Source organism: Necator americanus, chromosome IV (genome assembly GCF_031761385.1).
Source record: "Necator americanus strain Aroian chromosome IV, whole genome shotgun sequence".
Taxonomy (NCBI): Eukaryota; Metazoa; Nematoda; class Chromadorea; order Rhabditida; family Ancylostomatidae; genus Necator; species Necator americanus.
This window is the reverse complement of record NC_087374.1, coordinates 37,064,550-37,087,064: the sequence shown is the minus strand read 5'-3', so window position 1 is coordinate 37,087,064 and position 22,515 is coordinate 37,064,550. Positions and strand designations below refer to the sequence as shown.

The window sequence follows — 22,515 nt, the reverse complement described above, 5'->3', positions numbered from 1 at the left end:
AATTATTGGAACAACTATGTTTATCCCAGCCCAGGCATTCCAAATTCCCTGAAGGAGGAGCTGAATGAGGCGGAGGAAAAAGAAATAATTACTAGAAATCATTTTGTATAGTTTATTACGCATCTTTTTATGATACTCTTCGCCAAACAAAACCAATAGGTTCAAAGATGATCAGGTTCCGATCAATCATCCAATCAATCACTGCTCATCTGCTGGGAAATAGTAAAGCGGGAAAAAAAAGACGGAATGTCATCAGAAAAACAAGTGCGCCAGAACCGGAAAGAAAAAAGGGAACGGTAGGGCAGGAAAGAAGGACAGAAAAAAAAAAGCAGGACATAAGGTCGGGGTAGTTCAGAGCTTCTGCAGCATTTTTGCATCGGTTTTGTTTCCATTCATCCGCAAATCCAGACGAGAGAAACTATTTTTTCAAAACATATCTACAAGTATGTTCAGTAATATTATACATATTATTCAACATTACATGTTGTGTTTATAGTATTTTTATTTGCTAATGAATTTTAATTGCTGGTAAGAAAAAATGACAATGAGTTTAATTGATACTAGTTACGAATCAATCAATTGAGCATGGCAAAAATTACAACAAAAATTTATATTATAAGATTTCTTGACCATCCAACGTTTCCAAAAATTTCCCTCAAATCTCTCATTCCGTAATTTCTATCTCTTACACCGTTCCCGCAATATTCTGGATGTAGGCGGCAACAACATTCCTCTAATTCAACCATACATCAATCCCGTCAATCATACTGTAGTTGAACACACCACTGATCGACATCAACTTCTATGTTATCTCAAAGCTAAACAAGTAAAATAATGAAAAATTGAAAAATAATAATAAAAATAATAAAACTGATCGGAAATTGAATTTTCTCGTACAGACCACAGGAAACGATCGGAGGAATATTCATAATTTTCCTTAAATATTCAAAAGGATCCATGTATCAAGCTAGCAGATGCACACAGGGGTCGGCACTTGCTTGCTCGAAGTAATCCCGGCCGGAATCACGTCATCGCTGCAGCTATCGTATAACAATCGTTCAAAAGAGACTGAGTTTCTGAAGGAGGGCCGTTGAAAACGTTGCCAGACTAAGAATAAATCGTATTTCCTTTTTTTCCCATTTTGTTACTGAACAAAAATTTTCCCAAAGAAAAAAAACAGCAACAAAATAAATGATGTATTGTTTTTCTTCAACCTTCTTTTCTTTTCTTTTTTTTCTTCTCTTTTTTCCTAACTTCATTTCGTCTTTCGACTTATTAATCTTCAATTAAAAAACAATGAGTCTAGATTCGATGAAACTCTCATCTGCTTAGGGTTTTTCCAACGATAGTATCCTTTTCCGAAATGGAGCACAAATGTCCTGACATGCTTGTACAGCCAGTACAGGAACGAAAGAGTTTTTTTTTTGTAATTTAAGGAACACTGCCAGAAGGAAAATGATATATTAAAATTCTTCCCAAAAATCACATTCTTCTTCTGATCCATTATTTTTGTAATAGTACTCTGGAAGCTATAAGACGAGTATATAAAATCGTTCCGGAAATGCTCTGCGACATCAAAAGCAACACATCGCGGTTTTGAGGCAATTTCTATAGCATATAATTCGGATATTCTTAGAAAATCGCGACAAAAAATCTTAAAAATTGGAAGTCTCCTGATTTATACGAAGTAAATGACTAAGATGATCGCTGAACGGAGGATTCACCGAATGGATTTGGAAGCCACAAGGTGGCCGACCAAAAACAGAATGGAGAGACTCATTCGTATCGGAGTTTCCGGAGAAACTTGGATGCGAACCACCACCACCGATGTGAGCAGATAGAGACGAAGCGTGCACCGATACATTTGAACATTGTGATATCGTTCAATAAATAAATAAATGAATAAATAAATAAAATAATTTCGAAGACATTATTATATTTTTTAAATTCCTAGCCAGTTCCTTCCTGCCTTTTCGCACATGTTACTTCACGAATCCGTCCAGCGCTGGGAAGGATAACAAAATGTTTGCGCTAAAAGAACCACTAACCGCACGTGACCGATGTGATGTTTGATGGATGGTTTGAGTTTTCTGTTCCAGAACCACCTAACTCATTTGTTCATTGCTTATGCTTTCACTCACCCAACCGTGTTTCTGGATATTGACAGAACGAATGCACATTGATCACGGCAGTTGGTGCTTCACGTTGACGAATTATTATTCCAGGAAAAAAAACGGTTAAAATTCCTGATCATTCAACAGTTGGAAGATAGGAAGATCACATACTTCAAGGAAAAACAAGCAAAACCTGAGAATTTTGCAGTTCCAACATCATCCACATAGTTTTTTTTTATACATAATTTCCGAATTCAATTTAATTTAATTTAATATTATTTAATTAAATTAATTTATTTATTTAATTATTTAGTATTATTTAATATTTATTTGATTTAATTTAATAATTTTCGGGAGAAAGGGGAACAAATTGATTGGATTGATAAACTTCCAAATTGTTATATTGTGTTTTCTTTCTTAAATACAGCTAATAAACTTTCAGGATTATTTCGGGTTCGGTTTATGGGACGACAACAAACCGCAACACAAAGAAAAGAACCGACTTTATAACCGTTATTATGTCTCTTTAACGAACACTTTGCCGCGACAGAAAGCGATCAACCGCACTTTTGAACTTCGGAGAAAATCGAAACTTCTCAACCAAATAAAGAAGGTGCAAAATAGCCTACACGATGATTACCGTAAGTTACCCTGTCAATTGAGTTCCCTAAAACTGAAGCGATAGAACGAAAAATTGTGGCATCGCAATGACAATGACAATGACATTCCTTTTGACAGAGGACGAGAAGATATTGTTCCGATTTGATCACGTTCTGATCTCATCTCCTGTTGTTCTTCGACACGGCAGGGCGATTAATTTTGCACCGATCAGAGGTGCCAGAGTCGTCCAATAGTTTCTCCTTTTGCGTGGGACACGAAGAGCGTCAACGTTTTTTTTTTTTTGAAAGACTTCATGAAGAAGTTTGACCATCGGATCGGCGGTCGTTCAGTAGTGCGTGTAATATCGCATGGGACCCAGTCGCCTACGGGCTTTGGTCCAACGGTTCTCGTTGAAACGCATCATCTCACTTGATACTGATTGATAATGATGGTTACAGCGAAAACCCAAGAGAAGACAATTTAAAATTACTTGCGCTTGAAGACGGAAAATTGTCCACAATACTACAACAAAACATCAATCAGATTTGTAACTTTCTCTGAAAAAGAAAAAAAAATGTTACCGAAGGAAAGGACATCGCACAGATAGTTGCCTGCGGGGACATGGTCCTTTGGGAGCTCTCTTTTCAAAAAAAAATCTCTATTGAACAAAAGCCAACGTTTTCACTTCAGGAGTATACAAGAAGCATCGCTTCGATACAAAAACACAGTGCAGTCAGCCCCTCTGAACCACCGAAACGCTGCGCAGCGCCAAGACCTGCGTTTGTATGTATACGGTCTCTACTTGCCAAACGCATCCCAAACGTGACGACTCGGTTCCGCTAAACCCTGATTTGAAGTCGTAAGGCAAACATCAGCGAGTAAAGGTTTCGCCTAATGCTTATTCTAGCTTAAGACTTCTTGTGCACACGAAACCTTTTTGCAGCTTCGTGTTATGGGAATGTTGCCTTAGGTTGTCGCAAAATTTGTTCAATAAAAAACGATTGGAGATTAGGATGCAGAAATGCTATGCCTTAATGCCTCACTAAGCCATTAAGGTACACTGTATCCTAAACACAAATTTATAAATTTCCAATTTATTATTTAATTTTTTTCAAATCCTATTAAAAAAAAATTCAATTTTCTTCTGTATCCTAAACTCTCAAAACCTATTTGTCAACAAATTCTGTTAATTTTTGCTTAGAAGGAAATTGGATAGGTTCACCTAAACGCTGAAATTATTCTTACACCTAGAAATTCCGAAGCTGAAGAAGCTGAGCAGAATTCATAAGCGGCGATTCCTCGTGCCACTTTTAGGGGTTTTTTTTTTCTAAATTAGCATACTTAAATAAAACTCGATTGTAACATGCAAACAAATAGATACAAAAAATAGAATAAAAGGTAAGATAGATAGAAAAAGATACAGTATATTTTGGGCAATCGATTATTGCTTTCTTCCGTTCATCATTGCAACAAATATAGGAGAATATTTTGAAGAGGATTTTTTTTTGCAAAGTCTCCAAACGACTACTCGCTTTTAATTCTCATAAATTTATATTATTACTTATCTTTCAAGAGGTGTCTCTGCAAAAATTCTTTTATACTAACGCCCATTTATTGTATATGAAACTTTATTTATATGTAAAAGATATCTTTCGTAAGCAATGCGAAAATACAATCATCTTTAAATTTCGCAGAAATTTTTTTTATAAATTTAAAATAAGTGCAAAACCGTTAGTTGTTTGAGAGTATTCAGATGAAATAAAGATTTTCTCAGAACGATGCTACATCGACCGCTGCTCAAGTACCCTCACGAAAAGGATGGGAAGTTGGAGAAATGTCAATTCCTAAAAGCGAGGAGAAAATGAACATTGGTTCTCGAATAATAACCGTAAGAAGGAGGACGAAGGTGCTATCATAAACACCGCAATCGTTGACCTGTTAGAATCTATAGGAATTGCTAAGGTTTTTCAAATGTAGAAACTCGTTTTCAAAGAAAAGAAGGAAATGGTCGCGGTTTCGCGGCAGACGGAGAGAAGAACGTCGGGCGACGAGATTTTCGCTATTGTTGAAAAGTGTTGAAGTGGCCACTTCTGAAACTGTTCGTTCGATCACGATGGTAATCTTTGAAAAAGTGAATACCCTGACGTAATCGCTCTCAGGTTATATGCGCTGAGAGCAGCGCTGGGCAAATATCGCGAGAAACTATCGGAAGCGCGAGCGTTCCCGAGCGAAGACTAGAAAGTATTGGCTCATATGTACATCAAGAGTTAGTGTTATTCCAAATCATAAAGTTCGGGAAATCATAGGTGGAGAAATCCATGCGGCTTCAAGACATATTGACACGTACGTCACTTTTTTTTACTTCCTAGGTTCTAGAAAGTTCTCACCAAGGAGAAAACTTCGGACTGAAAAATCAAATCAGAGTTGTTCCACAGCCGAATATTTTCTTTCAAAATTTCGAGTTTGGTTCTCTTGTGAATTTCGAGCAACGTATTTCCCAATTTTCTGATTTTTAAATACTCTTACGGAGTTTTATTCTGCTTGTACCAAAAACTTAGCGTGCAAACTCACCGATAAGCCAGGGGACATTACGAAAACAGGCAGAGAGGATAGGGAGGCCGAGAAGTTAACCCTAAGCAAAATTAATACGTGGGATACCTATTTTTAGAAGGATCTTCGCAAGTAATGGAGCAAACTAAAAAGGAAGCAGTAGGAAGCAAGTTGAAGAAGTATGACTTCTGCCTCTACAAATCAATTAGGGACATTAGGCAAAAGCAATAATCCTTAGCTGGCTAAAGAGATCCGTAGATGGCTAAAGAAAGAACCCGGTAATAGATTAAAAGGCAAAATTACAAAATCTCGATGCAACATATTGCTGAAAATATCAGAAAATGGAAGAGGAAATAAATAATTAAATAGTATAGTAATTGAATAATCAAATTATTAATACTAAAAGTAGAATAAATAAATAGTGCAAATAAAGATAGAAATAAGTGTGAAATAAATACAAAATAATAATAATATAAAATAAATAATTAGTATAGTGACATTTAAAGGCAGCATAGCACGAATCTGACGTGGTGAAGGAATCCGCAAAAAAATCTAGAGTTAGGGTTGTAGTTTGGGGGGGGGGGTCAGTGATGGATCAGCACATCTTTCCAAAATCGTCGTTTAAAAAAATGAGGAAAGTGTGGAATGAGCCTTTTTTACGATGACTTCAGTTGCAACGCGCCATCCTTAGACACGCGCTGCATCCAAGTGTAAGCGGTCGAAGATTACGAAGGTCTCCACATCAGCCTATTCAAAAAAAATCAATGAATAGGCTGCTAAAGGCACCAAAACGTACGTAGAGAGGAGGGTCCTAACGGTACCTCGTCGGAACTAAAGCGATTCCCACGCTGTATTTTTTCATGAAGATTAGGGAGAGATGAGTGGAACCACCTCTGATCGCGCAATCTACAGCCAGATGCTTTTCCAGTGGATCCCCTCACCACGTCAGATTCGTGGTATGCGGCTTTTAAATAATAATAAATAACTAAACTTTCTCTTCCTGTAGCCCAATGTTTTCAAACTTTCTTTTCCAACAAGGAGGTAATGGTTGAAAACGAGGATTTTCTCTAGTCTCTGCCTCTAATGGAGCCCTTAAAACAGGGAATTGGAAGAAAAACACAGTTCCCAATGTCTCTGTGTTAAGGACTTTGCTCAAGATGACTTCTCTTCTTCTGGAAGCCCCTCCGGAGAGTCATACTTTATGAGCAGATTTCTTAGGTGACATAGACATAGGTGTGTGAAGATGGAACTTTTCACAAACAAGCAATCACAGCACTACATATTATGTGTCCATCAGATTTCATGTGACATATGTGATGGGACCTTCACCAGCTGCCGCCGTCTTTTAACATTACTTGGATCCTTGGATTTTCGAAAACACACAGCTGTAAATCAAAATCAAATCGAAAATGTGATCAGTTCTCGTTTCAAAAAAAAAAAAGATGTGAGAATCATTCGAAAATACAGACGAAACGAAAAAGCGATAATTAAAACCTAACATACATTTATAGGAATAAGTCTATAATCTTGGTGCTTACTGTTCAAACTGGGAATTTTTCCCCATCACATGCTTTAAAATTAGTACCTGCTGTTAAATAGTACCGTAATCGGTGAGACTCCTATTGAATCCTTGAAACGACTCACACCCCATTCTTCTATGCATTCGAAAGATGACAAAAGTATTATATAAGAGTTCGATTTCAATGCAAGGAAAGAAAGGAATAGAGAAAGAATTCGCCAGACCCCACTGACTAAACTGTGGATGAGTCAATAAGGTGTCGGAACAATCAGGGAGCCGATAGAAGAATGTATAAGAAAAGTCTTTGTTATGATTAAATCTGATCACTAAAAAGTAAACGGCATCTGGAAAATTAGGGAAAGAATAATTGAATTGCATATAACCGGTTTGAGAAATTCTCGTTTCAAGGTAAAATCAGGAACGATTGATCAATTTGATGTCGAGCAAGAGAAATTGAATTAAAGATGAATGAGCAAAGCAACACTATTTATTTATTTATTTATTTATTTATTTATTTATTTATTCAGATACACCAATGGTGCACCAGAAAAGAAAGATAAAAAATGAAACACACTTTGTCTGAGTCAGATAATCTTACGAACAGAAAATTTTTTAGAAACTTTACGAAAACCTGAACCCAATTTACTGTCAAAGAGAAACTGGTGCTGTCTTTTTTTGCGGTGGATCATGAGTACAAAAAAATAAGAAAAAATAAAATATGTCAAACTATTTCGTGGGAAAAAGAATAAATGTGAAATAGGGCACAGGAAATGCTGAAAATGAAATTGAGTGACTTCTTCCTGTTCCTCTGTTGTTGTTGTTGTTTTTTTTTTTTTTGGTTTTTTTCGCTTCTACTCCGAAAGAACCTAGCCAGAATTCTACATCGATAAGAAAGTGCGACAAGAAAAATTCTCTATTAAGTAATGTGTAGGATCTTAATGATCTTAACGTTCTAATTAAAAAAGGAACTGAACCAAAAGAATCTGTTCTGCCTTTCTCGGTAAAAGACAGTGAGCCAGCACTCAGTACAAGTCGGACAATGCCTGACAATGGAAAGTTGCCCCATTCTGTTTTCAGAAACGGTGACACATGTATGCATGACGTGTTCTTGTTATTAATAGATTTTACAGTACTGATTTCCATTCCAACGCATTCACGACTGTCCATTAATGTGACTTTTAGAAAAAAAAACTGAAAAATATAGGTGCTTCTGATCATGGTATCAAGAATTTTATACGATTTATGATGTTATCAATGTGTTTTCATCCATCCTTCCTGGAAGTTTTGGTTCTATTTTTCTCTTTTGCAACACATTTCAGTGCAACACATTCAAGAAACATTTCTTTCTCTTTCATACTGCAAAAGAACCGCACTTCTTTAAAATAGTAAGCGTTACAAGCGAAACATAGTTTGCGGTACAGTTCATTATGCGGTACTGAGTTTTCCTTGATATAATTAGAAACTGTAAATAATAAACAAAGAGAAAAAGATAGAAGCACATAAAAACCTGACCACATAAATAAATATTCATCAGTCGGTTAGACAAACTTCTGAAACGAGCAAATAACGGAAGGAATCTGTCATACCACGAAATACAAGGCCAAAAAAAAAAAGAAAACACATCCATAAACGATGTGAAACCAAACAATGATTCAACACTCCAGTGTAAATGTCATAAAAAGAAAGCAAAAAATGATTTTAAAAAATAAGACGAAACTATAAGTTAAATAACTTACTGGTGGAGTACACATTCATCGGTTTCTTGCTTGATTCGGAATTCTTTTGTTTGATATCAGTACGCCACCGAATACGTCCATCAGTTTCATTGTCTGTCATCGGAAGCGGTGGAAGTTGTTCCAAGCTACAACATCAAAGAATAAAGAAAAAAGTTTAATTTAATGTCAATTTTATTTCTATAGTGAATTTATTTGTATAACATTGTAAAACGTCTAAAAGGTAGAAATTGAGGGAATCAAGTCAGCACTATAATGAAATACTGTCGGCATGGACCGCCTACTTTAAACAACACGAAGCAGAACAAAGCATTATTCAGCTTGACTGAATCTTTTCGAAGAACACACCTCAATTTAAATTTTTCGCAATTCGCGGATTCGCAAGATCTTTCAGAACAGGTAACAGAAAGTACACTAGGGTCAAAACGAAATGAAACACGGTGCATTTGCGTAGGCGGCTGCGCTCGAACCGACGCGGTGGAGTGTAGCGGTTAGGATTGTGGCGGAACCCTTACCAGCAGCAGCCATCGCTGCCGTCCACGATGGTCCCAACTTGATTCCAACCGCTCTATCCACAGCGTCGCTTCAAACGCTTCGAGCAGAACAACAAAATAAAACCAACTTTTCCTTTGTTGCCTCTTCATCAGGTTCCGCTTCAAGAGTCGTTGAATCAGGCAATAATTCTGGCTCGTGATGACTTCCAGCGCCTGGAGAAGTGTACCTGGAAATCATTTAAATTCACACCAACAATTGTGACACGTAATCGTAATCATAAATGTAAGAATTGCACGATTTTAGCAATTCCGCACGGGATCATGAATCTAAAGATAGCAGCTGACGTACTTTTGATTGACTTTTTAAACTATCGTTAGTTTCTTAAAGGCATCACTCCACGAATCTGAGATGGTACGGATTTCAGGAGGAGTATTCGTGTACGGGATGGGAGAATATGGAGAGGGGGTGGTTTCGTCCATTTCTTCCTAATTGCCGTGAAAAACGGCCCGGAAGATACGGCTTCAGGCGTTCTGGCGCACTATTTTCCACAGGGAGTTCGACTGGAGCGCGCCAGCCTTGTGCGGCGCCGCATCTTCCGGGCCGTTTTTTTACGGCAATTAGGAAGAAATGGACGGAATCACCCCCCTCTCCATAGTCTCCCATCCCGTACACGAATATTCCACCTGAAATGTGCACCACCTCAGATTCGTGGGGTGATGCCTTTAAAGCTACATGACTGCAGAAAAGGTGCTTTCATAAGCATTAAAATAGAATTTTCCTCAGAGTGAGAGATCGATGCTCGCACTCTGAGGGAAAACCGACCTACTCAATCGACCTATCCACAGTCTCTCGAGGAAAACCTATGACATTCATGAAAAGATTACTTACTGGACGAGGTCGCGTACAAGCGAATGCGTTTATTTTTTCAGAAGTCATTTCTGGAGTCTACTTACAATCCTCTCGTGCGATTAGGACAACGTGTCGGCAGACATCTCATATTGTATCTATCTTTGTTTTTTTAATCTTGTATGTACACACTCTAGTCCATTCTGTCCTTAGCCTATTCATTGGTTTCACATGAATAGGCTGGTGAGGAGACCTCACTAATCCTCGACCGCTCGCTCGTGGATGCGGCGCGTGCACAAAAATTTCGCGCTGGAACTGAAATCATCGTAGAAAACAGCGTATTCTACACTGTTTCTTTAGGACGATTAGAGAAAAATGAGCGGAACTGCACTTTGTTTTGCTATCTACTACCCCAACTTACGATCTCGGTGTGGGTTCCTTACCACGTCAAAATGCACCGCGAACCCTACGATCCATTTCTCTACAGGAAGGAATCCGGGAAATTCAGTGATCGTCCGAAACAATCCAACTAGTATGACTCAAAGGCAACACCCCACGAACCAGAGGTGGTACGGATTTCAGGTGGAGTCGTAGATTATGGAGACGGGGGTGATTCCGTTCATTTCTTCCTAAGTGCCGTAAAAAACGGCCCGGAAGATGCGGCCCGTGCACAAGGTTGGTGCGCTCCAATGGAACTCGTTGTAGAAAGTAGCGCACCGGAACGCTGGAAGCTGTATCTTAAGGGCTGTTTTTCACGGCAATTAGGAAGAAATTGACGGAATCATCCTTGTCTCCATAATCTACGATCCCGTATACGAATACTCCACCTGAAATCAGTACTACCGCAGATTCGTGGGGTGATGTCTTCAAATAGACACCAAAAGGTCCCCATCCTGCACAACTGTGGACGCGTTGCGGAATGCCAGCGTTAAATTGCCCGTAATAAGTTGCATTGTTCGAGACATCGGCTCCAGCTGCACGCAATCAAGGCTGCTCAGCACACCTTTTTCTTCACTAGTAGTGGGAATCGAGCGCAATCACAGTTATTATATATACTTATTTATTATTTATTTATTTGTTACTATTTTATTAACTATGTTCATGGACCAAACCGCTACCTGAGATCTCAGGTTGAAGGCATTTTTATGAATCACGAAAACTCGTCCAATTTCTTGTTCTTCTGCTAGCAGTACTAGAAGTCTACTCTTTAGCAGTTTGTCGGCTATGTGCAACAATAGCGAAGTGTGATAGAGAAGCTGTTACTCGTCCGAGCGTCAGTCTGTTTCCGGAACAAACGTCGTGCGTCCGTCCTCAGCTGGCACTTGTCACGGGCCTGTGCATGCATAGTTTTTCTCGGCAGATTTACTGCGGCACAAGATTCGATACATCACGAGGAGAACGTTATATTGTAAACTATATTGATCGTGATTTTTACCTGGAGGTGAGGAAGATGAATACCATGACGAGAGGGCGACCACGCTGAACTGGTCGTAATGTGACGAATGAGCTAATGACAATGACTGCGCTACGTATTTCAGATTAAAAAGGTGTTGAACTCGAAAAGGAGAATGTGAGGTGGATCGAACGCATCGCATTGAATAAATGTAAAAAAAGCCTCGGCGCTCAGCAAGGGTGTGAGCAAAAATGGACGGGTTTACCCGATCGTTGGATGGATTGAGGAAGTATACTGAAATGCAAGAGTCCAGGGTAGTCCAAGTCTTTAGCTAACCTGGAACAGCCTCTATCAGACTCAATTCTGTCTTGCTTCCTTCACTGCAAGACCTGCCCGATACAGTTCTTGTAACACTAAGAACAAAATGTTTACATGGATTAGCTCGAAAACAAGTTGTCCAAAGCTCGAAATCCGTGAAAACCCAGCGGGGCTCGTATCACGACAAAACCTAGTTGTTAACCAGTTTTTCTTCTACAATTACTAGGTGCTAACAAGAGGAAATTTCTTGCTAGATTCCCCTGAAAGCAACTGCTTTCATGGTTTCGCTGGAAATGCCAATTTTTCTACGTCATGCGTAGTGTATGAGTGGCACGAATTGCACGGGAAGAAACAATCAAGAACGACGATTAACTTATAACGGATGTTCCCGAGTAGAAAAGTGCATGAGATGACAGAGCAGCAGTAGACTACGGCCAAAAAGGTTACCACCACCAAAACTAAAGTTAAAAGAAGCGCGGTAACAACATGGCCGGAACGACGTGGGACGAAGTGAACGTCGGTGGAAGCGACTCGAACGTGGATCGGTTACTCGAATTCCCGGATTTGTCCAAAAAGCACGGTGAATCAATAGATCTATCAAACTTTCGCTTTGAATTCAACCACTCTACTTCTTCTCCAACGTAAACGCTGTGTAGCAGCAGAATTTCTGGACTACAGTCATCGCCTTTCTTGTCGTTTCTATAGAAGGCAACCAACGTCATTTTACAATAACTTCTAACTGGTACAATCACTATTAAAGCATCTTGAAGACGAAAGATAAAATAAAGTTCCATAAAAAAATTAAAGCAGAGATGTTTAATAAATTATGACACAGTCACGATGAAATTCTCTGATGAACGCCACTAAGAAAAAACCAGGTAGGATTAAAGGCATCGCTGCACGAATCTGAGGTGGTACGGATTTCAGGTGGAGTATTCGTGTACGGGATCGTAGATTATGGAAAGATGGGTGATTCCGTTCATTTTCTCCTAATTTTCGTAAAAAAACGGCCCGCAAGATGCGGCGCGTGCACAAGGCTGGCGTGCTCCAATCGAACTCCTTGTAGAAAATAGCGCGCCGGAACGCCTGAAGCCGCATCTTACGGGTCGTTTTTTTACGGCAATTACGAAGAAATGGACGGGTTCACCATCTCTCCATAATGTACTATCCCGTATACGAATACTCCACCTGAAATCCGTACCACCTCAGATTCGTGGGGTGAAGCCTTTAAGCATAAACTTTAACAACGAGAAGCTCTATATTTCCTAACAAGACTTCAACAAACATTTGTAAACATTCGCTTACCTATTGAGCAACTTTCGAATCTCTTCGGATTCAATTTCTTTTTTCGTCGTCGGTGAAGGTGGGGTGCTCTGTCGTGTGATCGACTCTCTGGATTTATTCAAATATCGATCCATGAGCTCTTGAATTGATGCTTTTCCATCATCGCCAGCGATTGGAACTAAAACAAATATGCTTCTTCTTTACATGATTTTGTTTCATCTAAAAATACTCATATCGGGGCAATAATTCTCCTGGAAATACTTTATTCACAATTCTTTTTAAAGAAAATCTTTTAAACCTAATCTGATATGGAGACAATATCATAAAGGATCACTTGCGCCTGTTCCTAGTAATCTTAAGAAGATGATTTAAATAGATCACTCGCGAAAAAATCACTTATTCTTCTGCGAAGATAGAAAAGACGAAGAAAGCACTATAGGTATCAGTTCATGGATGCGGAAGATCATAGATTCGAAGGCATCAATTGTTATTTCATTACTTTCTAGTCTAAATCTAAATTTAAATATAATATATAACATAAATCTATTGAATGTTTGAAAAAAAGAAGCGAACGGTGTTGAAAGGAATCCACAGAGAAAGACAAACCTTCACAGAACATTTTCCACGACACCTGGAATCTCACTGATAAAGAGAACAGCTACATGCATCCGAGAAATCAGAGCCCCAAGATAGCGATAAGCCTTGAATTTTCCAGAGGAAGCTTGGAGTGGATGATGAAATCTCAGCAAAGGGGAACTGAGCTCCGCTCCGAGTACATGTACTCTCATTCTCAGACCGGTTCTTATTTTCAAGAAACATTCATCACACCGCTGTAATTACGGTGGATTTTCTTGCACACGAGAAAACTCGTAGTCTTGGGGGGGAATTCATTGATAAAGAGCTCAACTGGTTCCAGCTTACCATGCACAGCTCGAAGTCTCTCGTTGATCATTCTTTGCCTCAACCGTGCCTCTATACGTCTGCTCGGTGACTCAATAGGAAGTATTACAGGCGGTTGAACTGCTGTTGATGGCGGTTGCACATGAGCTCTAAAATTGCATCGATCCATGAAAATCGAAAAAAAAGTCTCGAATAGAAGACAAAAATGTCAGTGAGTGTTAATGTTCAAAGGTAGCAATCATGGAAACATGGCGGCACCAAGAATTCTGGAAGCTTGAGCCGAGTTAGAAGAAAGGACTCGTAGGAAATCCTTAAGAATTAACAACATGTTTAGGAAATAAGTATCATGCTGTGTAAAAGTACACCAAGGGACGAGTTAGTGGGACTTCGTCGGACTTTCACGCAGTAAAAGCGTGTACGTGAACGTATCACGTGAACAAACGGCGGCACGATAGTACAGTAAGTGGGTCCCTTGTGTTAATATTAAGTATATCTCTAAACAGAATCAATTTAAACAAACTAGAGTAGTTCTATGCAACATCCTTTTGTGTTTACGCAGCAAATATTACAACTCGTCTAGACTTACTGTGCTATGCACTATAGACTTCCATATGGGTGGTCCTGGACATTGCCTCCGATACTGTTCCTACGGGTTACTTGACTGTGCTCTTTTTTTTTTGAACAGAGCATGCACAGCCTCCTTAGAAGAACTGGAAATATGAAATCAAAACACATTACAGCCCTTTCTTGAAGACTACAGTAACCATTCGAAATCCATGTGGAAGCGGGACAAAAAAACCATAAAGATCTCAGTCACTACGATCTAAAATTCCCATTACGTCCAGCACTATCTCTAGTCTCTCAAAATTTGCATAATAAAAGAGGTTACGGTGCGGTTAGAAAGCCTTGGCCTACATTGTATGTTCGCCATGATGGCAAGGAACCCAGTAGCTAATTTCTGGCGCGAAAGCTGAGCCAACAAGAGGTCCTACCACGCGGATGTCTACTGTAGAAACATCAAAGTCTCGATGGTGTGCAGCGCTAGGGCTCCAAAGTTTGATCAGTTCAATATTCATACATACATACTCTTCGATATATTCATTCGGTTTTCTATCATTCGCATCTTTCATTTCTCATTTCCTTCGCTCAACCTTTTTAAAAGAAGTTTGAGACAAAAGAAAGATGTTTTTACGGATGACGGTATTATTTACTGGAAAAAAGAGATAACTAGGGAGTTCGAATACATTCCTATCGTTCGAACGATCAAATCGAGAACACTGTCGCAGCTGCTTTTGAGAACAACCTGTTTTTATGGCAAACATTTCCGGAACACTTGAAATTGCGACGTTCTCGTCAACGGTTTGTACGCTGGAGAACAAGAACAAAGCTGTGTTAAGAATTCCCCAGCAATCAGAAGAGAAATCTTATCACAGTTTTGGAAACGCACATCCTTTTTCCCTTGGCAATTTTTCGAATATAGCAAAGGAACTAATTTTTGGAAAAAAAGGACGGAAAATTCGCTCAAACAGGTACTGGAGTAGGTTCCTAAGTAAGCCGAAAGTCTTGGGAAACAGGAATATGGAAGAGGAATTTTTATCTTCTTTCTAATCCTCCTCTTTATACCTCTCACTATCAGAATAGAGGTTTACAATTGTGGTTAAGTTGATTTTTTAGCCTTCACCGTTTCATTTATCTCATTTTCAATTTTTTCAATCAGTAAAATGATGTTAAAATGGGATTTAATTATCCGTTGGCGATTTTTTTTTTGATTTTTTATTTGCTTCTTGAAGAAGATTATCAGCATCAGTATGGTATTTGAAAGCTGCTGTGCTCCAATTATATTACAATTATTGTTATTGTGTTGTTATAGTATTATTATAGTATTATTGCGATTGTATTGTAATTAGCACTATGCTATTATTACCGCCATCATCTGCTGGTTTTCCCAGTGCAAGAAATCCAGAACCGATGCGCGATGCTATACTGCAGGATGTGTTTTATCAATACGAAGTGCAAAGTATACATTACCGCGTGTACGTTTTCTTGTTGGAATCTGCCAAGAAACAAAAATGATGCGCTTCTGCAACGTCTTGCATTTTATTTATTGTCACGGTCATTTGATTTATAGATGGAGTCTTGAGCAGAAAAGATTGTGGTAGCGGGAAGCGTAGGAATCTGGAATGAAAACGAGGGGCCATGGAATTGTTGACGAAAGCTAATGGTAACTAATGATTCTTGAGAGTAAAAAACTGTAATCTGTGATCATACTGTAACCCGAAAATAGACTTTTTAGAGATATGCATACCGTATTTCATCGCTGTAGCGATTGTTACCGTAGCCTAACCTGATTAAAGGCATCATCCCACAAATCTGAGGTGGTGCAGATTTCAGGTGGAGTATTCGTATACGGGATGGGAGACTACGGAGAGGGGGGTGATTCCGTCCATTTCTTCCTAATTGCCGTAAAAAACGGCCCGGAAGATGCGGCGCCGCACAAGGCTGACGCGCTCCAATCGAACTCCCTGTAGAAAATAGTACGCCAAAACGCCTGAAGCCGTATCTTCCGGGCCGTTTTTTAGGGCAATTAGGAAGAAATGGACGGAATCACCCCCCTCTCCGTAGTCTCCCATCCCGTATACGAATACTCCACCTGAAATCTGCACCACCTCAGATTCGTGGAATGATGCCTTTAAATCACGGAATGGTGGTAACAGGCACGGGTGAAAGAGGAGTGGTATTTAATTTAATGAGGAAATCTACTAAAATATTCCTAAGAACAGTAAAAAGAGAGCAGTTTCTTATAGTTTTTCCCATGCTATCATTTTAAGGAGCACATAGAAACAGAATCGATAGTTTTTCTCCTTTTTTTACTGGTTAATTAGTCCAACTTACCTCTTCCATTGCGCATACCTTACCAACTTCCAAGGACATCACTCACAGTACTCCGAACCATTTCACAATTGCATCCGTTTCAAACTTCGTGGTATTTTCACTTAGAGAATAATGAAAATTGAAGGCATTGAACTAATTACGGTAATTCTACTTCTAAAAAAACGATTTCGCGATCAAAACCAGAAATTCTGCGTCATTTTGTGGAACTTTTGACCACTTAAAAAGAATTTTAATGATTTTCATTCAATTCGTTTTCACCTAAGAATTGGAGGTAATTTTCTGGAATGACCTTTCTACATTCTTCAATACCCCTGAAATTGTTCAATCTGCTCGTTAAAGATCTCGTGCATAGCGATTTACCTACAAAGGTTGACCGCTTCTTCACCCTGGGTGCACCATTAATTTCCATTAAGTCGGACTAAAGTAGCCGCCTTTGAGAACAAAAAGGCAGAGAAACGACTGCGTTTTTTTTTTTCAGCTCGCCACATGTCGCAAGAATGAGGTTGCAGAAAATGGGAAAATCTGGGAAGATAGTATCCATCTACTTGAGTTAATGGAAGTGCCGCGATTCGTGCATTATAGTAAAATCCTGGATGTCACTATAGGAAAAAGAGGTAAGAACAGTTACTTGACTTGGACACAATTAAACTCTGCAAAATTTGAAGAAACACGACGTTTTCTGGCTGAGCAAAGAGTTCATTCGGAGATGGTTCGAGGGATTCATTTTAAAAATAAACTTGAGCCATGGCTTACCTTATGGACCGTCAAATCGCAGGAAACTCGGTGAGAAATCCAAGGCAGGAAAAAAAAACATTTCTAAGGTCAGAGTTCAATACTAATCAGGTTTCATTCACCTGCCAGAAAGGGGTACTGTAAAAACTACCATACTCCTAAGCAACGTCAACCACATTTTCCGTAGTGCGAAAAAAGCAGAAATGTGTGTCCCTTTGCAGATTCTCTTTTCATTTTCTTTTTTTTTTCTTTTTTTTTTAATTGTCCGAAGCTATGGAAGTGAGTGAAACTTTCACAAAATCCTCAAAGTAAAATTCAGGAGACATCCGATCCTGAATATGTCGCATCCCCAACCTCATTTCTCGAACGCTGGGAGAAGTTCGTCGACCGAACTCGCCCCTCGTCAACCAGCACGTAGGACTCGTCACGGGTTCGTGGTTTGCACTCAACTCTGCCCACCTGGCGTTCGCGCCCACGTCCGTTCACATTCGATTTTATGATGAGCTACAAAGAAAAAGAAAAAGAGCGGAAAATGTAGAAAGAAACTACGGTAGTATTTGATTTTGTATAAAACTAAACGCGCCTAAGCCTTAGGCCTTAAATGAACAATCTTAAGATTTCTTCAGAAATCTCATAATTTCCGGATTTTCCTCAGAATTTGTGCACAATTTGAGGCAATCGCACTCACTAAGCATGGAAGATAACACGAGAATTCTACAGACCAGGTCTAATCTTGATCCTTTATCGTTTCTATACATATACTCGATTGCTACCGTAATACTGTATATAAAATCCTGTAATATACCCAAGATATTTATAGACATGTGTATAAGACATATTATTTCTGCGGAAGATATCACAGGCATCCTTAAAAAAGCTCAAAAAGAGATTTTAAATCTTATAAGCTTCAACTATTTCAGTCCAATCCCTTGGCAAAAACGAAAAAATACACGGTAGCTCCAAATTAGTACTAAATACCACAAGTAAAAAAATAGAAGTAAAGTAAAAAAATCAAGCAACCTTCCATTACATACCACAAGAAAGTTTTCATATTTTATCGTAAGAAAATACAACGGTGAAGATTGTTTTTTTTTAATTCTGAAATTGTGAATTGCGTGGACGTGTGAATATAAAACTGGTTATAACACTCATTAATTGATTCGCAATAATGTTCTGAGTGCGATTATCTCCCGAAAATTGCTTGTTTTATGGGATTTGAGGCTTGACTTCATTCAATATATCTTAAAAAAAATATGTTCCTATCAATTATGTGCAGGTATGAAAGAATTTCATTCTAAAATTTCTTTAAAGTAAAGTAAAATTAGCTTGCAAATTGAATTCTCAACATATCTGTAAAGGGATTGAGAGTGAACGTTCTTAAATTTTAATCTCAGCCATCATGGTTCAAGATTAGTCGGCTTCGAGTGGATTTCAGGACCTCATTAAGGAGGAGCTTTGTTATTTGTTTATCCACTCAAAAATTGGTAATCATGCCAGCAAATCAAAGCTGAGGTAGGAGCAGATTCTTCTGCGTATCATTTCATAAATTGCCCTCAAAAATTCCAAAACCACATTAATTTTCCTATGGAAATTCCATTCATTTCATATTTTGAAATTCATTTCATAGTTTGCCCCCGAAAATCCCAAAACTTCATTAATTTTTCAATGGACGTTTCTACATGACAGCGGAGAACGACTAAGTAAAGAAATAGAAAATAGGAATGTGATTAATAAATAAGATCTAATAGTGTAAATTACACAATAAAGTAAAAAAAAAAATTCATTTTTGGAATTGAAAATCTTAGCGTTGGATGGATTTAGACCTTAATAAGACGTTAACGTCAGTCTAGTGCTTTTCAATCCCTCCATTCATTCTAAACTCTCCTAAATGTCTGAAGACAACTTAAGAAACTTCAGCCTTCAACATTTAACAATCAAGCATTTCTAGGATAGCAAAGCACTGGAAATTTTTCAGGCAAAACCCTTAATATGACCTTAACCTAAGCAAAGTAAGCGTTTTGCGCGTCATAAGCGTTTCATGAGTTGAACATTAGCGCGATGAAGGAAATTGGCATGTCATCGCTGCAAAAAGAGCTGACACGAAAAAAAAAGCACCGTTTACTTTCCGCTGCCGACACGTTCAAGGACAAAGAGAGGAAATCAGTTTACGTTCTGGAAAATATCGGATTTGCAGAGTCTTTTAATGCTTACGATGTACTAAGGCACTAAATACCCAGAAAAATATTGGATACGAGCTATTGGTGTACTTACCAGCCGTCTATAAAGTGAAATAAGATCTCATTCTGTGTAATGCTCACGAAAAAAAGCATCATCGAAGAAATATCGATCGAATTGGTCATTTTTTATTTTCATTCAGGTTATTTAGACTATAGATTTTAATTAAGATTATATTATTTTGGTTAATCGATGGTGACGACGACTTCGGTTCAGCTTTGAGTACAAATGAGGCGTGCAACTCCAAATAAACTGATTCTAAAGGAAATTATACTCATTATGGAAAAAAAATGAAGAAATAAACTAGTTTTATTGCCTATGGTGATCCTAGTTACAATTCAACTGGGGCAACCACTCGTTCTTTATCGAATAAAAAATATTTTGGGGAACTAATTAAGACAAAACGATCCGTTAGAACAAGAAACGGTACTTTACAGAGGGAAGAGTTGGGTTAATTTATTTAAAAAAGCCAAAAAGAAAGAGAAAATTGTGGACCTGGTTTAGTTTTTAAGTCAAATCACCATTTAAAAAAAACATAAAAGCACAAAAACACCATCATTATTTTAAAGCGGTTACTAAATAGACGTTCACTTTTTGAATCTACTCAAAAAGCCTCTTGAACCAACTTTAAAATTTTAGTGTGATGTGAAGGGAAATTTCGGATAAAACGTTGAGTTTAACATCAATCCTAGCGCTTAGTTACATCTGAGTACAGTCAGACTAGATTTGATGCATGCTTGAAGATTATTAGTAAACAAACAACACTGTGTACAATATTGCTTTTGAAGCCCATGCAAAAAAATGCAGTAAATAAAATAACTGTAAATTAGTAATTAGAATTTATTAGTTAGCAAGTTGTAAAATCCTCGTCAAAAATGACCTCCATGGTAATTCCGTCGGCCGTGGCCAGTCACCGGTAGGACTAAGTACGGGCGCCGGCAATGTGACGGCTCTTCCATAAGTGCCATATCGGCGTCGTGTAGTCATTCTGGAAAAGAATCAAAACTATGAACATTCGCCTTAAACACAAGCACATCACTCAGTCAGTTGGTTGGTGCTGCAGTCAAAACATCACCGATATCGATACGACTTAACAGCTGCTTTATAGCTGCCAGAATTTCCAGCAATAGAACATTAGAACATTTACTGGCACAATACTTCCGTAATATCGTCAGTGAGGACGATCAGGAACTGGGAATGAATCTAACACATCTACAGGCCGAATAGAATTTAAGTAAAACTAACATCAATAATTAAACTCTGATGGGATATGCATTATACATGTTCTGGATGACGCCACAGGCATAGCGGGTCTTAAATATTTATAAATTTTATCTCGAAGAAAAAAATTGGGTAGTAATTCGTATAAGTCTATTTTAAAGTGGTATCCCAGGAATAACGGTTGAAAAAAATAACTAGTTCTCATATCTTATTGGGGTGATGTTTTGGTCGTAGGGAAACTAGTGAGTGGAAGAAAACCCAAAGTGCTGGAAGAGGCAAGCAATTTTCCACTAACAAAAAAATCAATCCTTAATTTTAAACGGAGCCCTCTCTCCACCATTAAACTGAAGTTCTCTATTAAAGATATAAGGATATAGAAAAGTAGAAGAAAATCGCTAGAAAATAAAGAGGAATCAGAAAAAATTCGAGGAACCCTCCCTCAAAAGAAAAACCATTGACCTACAACATGAGCGCAATGCTAATCTGCCATCAGTGGATCTTATAGAAATTTCATGAAAATTTATTTCCTTTCATAAAAAAAAATCATACAAATACCAAACAATGGGGAGGTTAAGATGAAGAAGAGAAAGAAATGTTTAAAATGTAAATTGAAGACGGCTCGGAATTGCTAATGACATTTAAATAAGGACATTTCTATGGATTCAATGGTAGCATTGATTATCAAGAAAAGAAATAAGTGGATTAGAAATAAGTGGTAGGTGTGGATTTGAACGCGAAGAACGGTGGCGAATTGGTTTTGAAAGAAATTATTGAGTGAATGATTAACCGTTCTGACTATGATTGATTATGGACAGAACTTTATTTTTCGGAAGAGAGAAGAATTCCTCTCAAAATCTATGGATGTATCAGAAGAAAGTTGGCGGAACGAGAAGAGCGAGAAAGAAAAATTGGCAAACAAAGCATTTCACTGAACTCACGGACATTTCTTTACGATGGATGACAGCTGGACAATCAGGATTCGATCAGACAGGGAATCAATTTATGTCTATTTCCTAACGCGATCGAGTTCTTACTCAATATACTAGACGACTACCATCACTTTTCATTAAAGGTTTCTTTTCATAATTTAATAATGAAAACTTCGAGAGAAACATTCGTATTCTCTTTGAGGATTTATCGGATTTGGAGTTATACCAGAGCTGGAAGCACAAATAGGGAAAAATCAACGGAAAAAGCATTTGAAACGGACAACTTCCATCAAACTACACAAGTGAGGTTAACTGCGAGAACAACTGTCACTCATCCGACTATCATACACTTCGAACATCAAATTTCATAAAAGAAAGCAACCGAGTTGAGCGCTAAATCATCCTGAAACCTCTACTTCTTTAATAGATTGAAAATAAGCGAAAAAAGCAACTTATTATTGTCCGAACAGCTTCTTTTAAAAAGTAGGAACTGAACAGAGGTAGAAGCGTAGCTGTAAAACATGCATTTATTCCGTACGCGAAACTGTGACTCATTTCTGCGCGAGGAACGTGAAATTAATGACTCGCCAGACGTTATGTCATAGCAGTAACGAGGATAGGAAAGCAAAAGAAAACCTCCAGCGTACCTAATGATGAACGCGGATGATGTGGTGTGATGAGACCAGATAAAAACGTCCGTATCTCATCCGAGGGAATGACGACAGAGAGTTCCGTCAGCTACGAACGGCTAAAA

General features: G+C 38.3%; 1 protein-coding gene across 10 annotated transcripts in view; it reads right to left on the bottom strand.

Moving 5' to 3' along the window:
* The window catches only part of RB195_003882 (uncharacterized protein), a gene marked incomplete at both ends in the record, with an annotated part of 77,762 nt that overhangs the window by 54,656 nt on the left and 591 nt on the right, over nt 1–22,515 (bottom strand). For 8 of the 10 annotated variants that reach the window (XM_064201731.1, XM_064201734.1, XM_064201733.1 and 5 more), the window contains 6 exons: nt 8,520–8,644; nt 9,139–9,237; nt 12,874–13,030; nt 13,774–13,901; nt 20,492–20,599; nt 22,409–22,463. In XM_064201731.1, coding sequence (XP_064057611.1) covers nt 8,520–8,644; nt 9,139–9,237; nt 12,874–13,030; nt 13,774–13,901; nt 20,492–20,599; nt 22,409–22,463 — 672 coding nt within the window. Of the gene's footprint in view, nt 1–8,519; nt 8,645–9,138; nt 9,238–12,873; nt 13,031–13,458; nt 13,495–13,773; nt 13,902–20,491; nt 20,600–22,408; nt 22,464–22,515 lie in introns of those variants that run through there. The other 2 variants (XM_064201730.1, XM_064201729.1) reach the window with 2 other exon arrangements.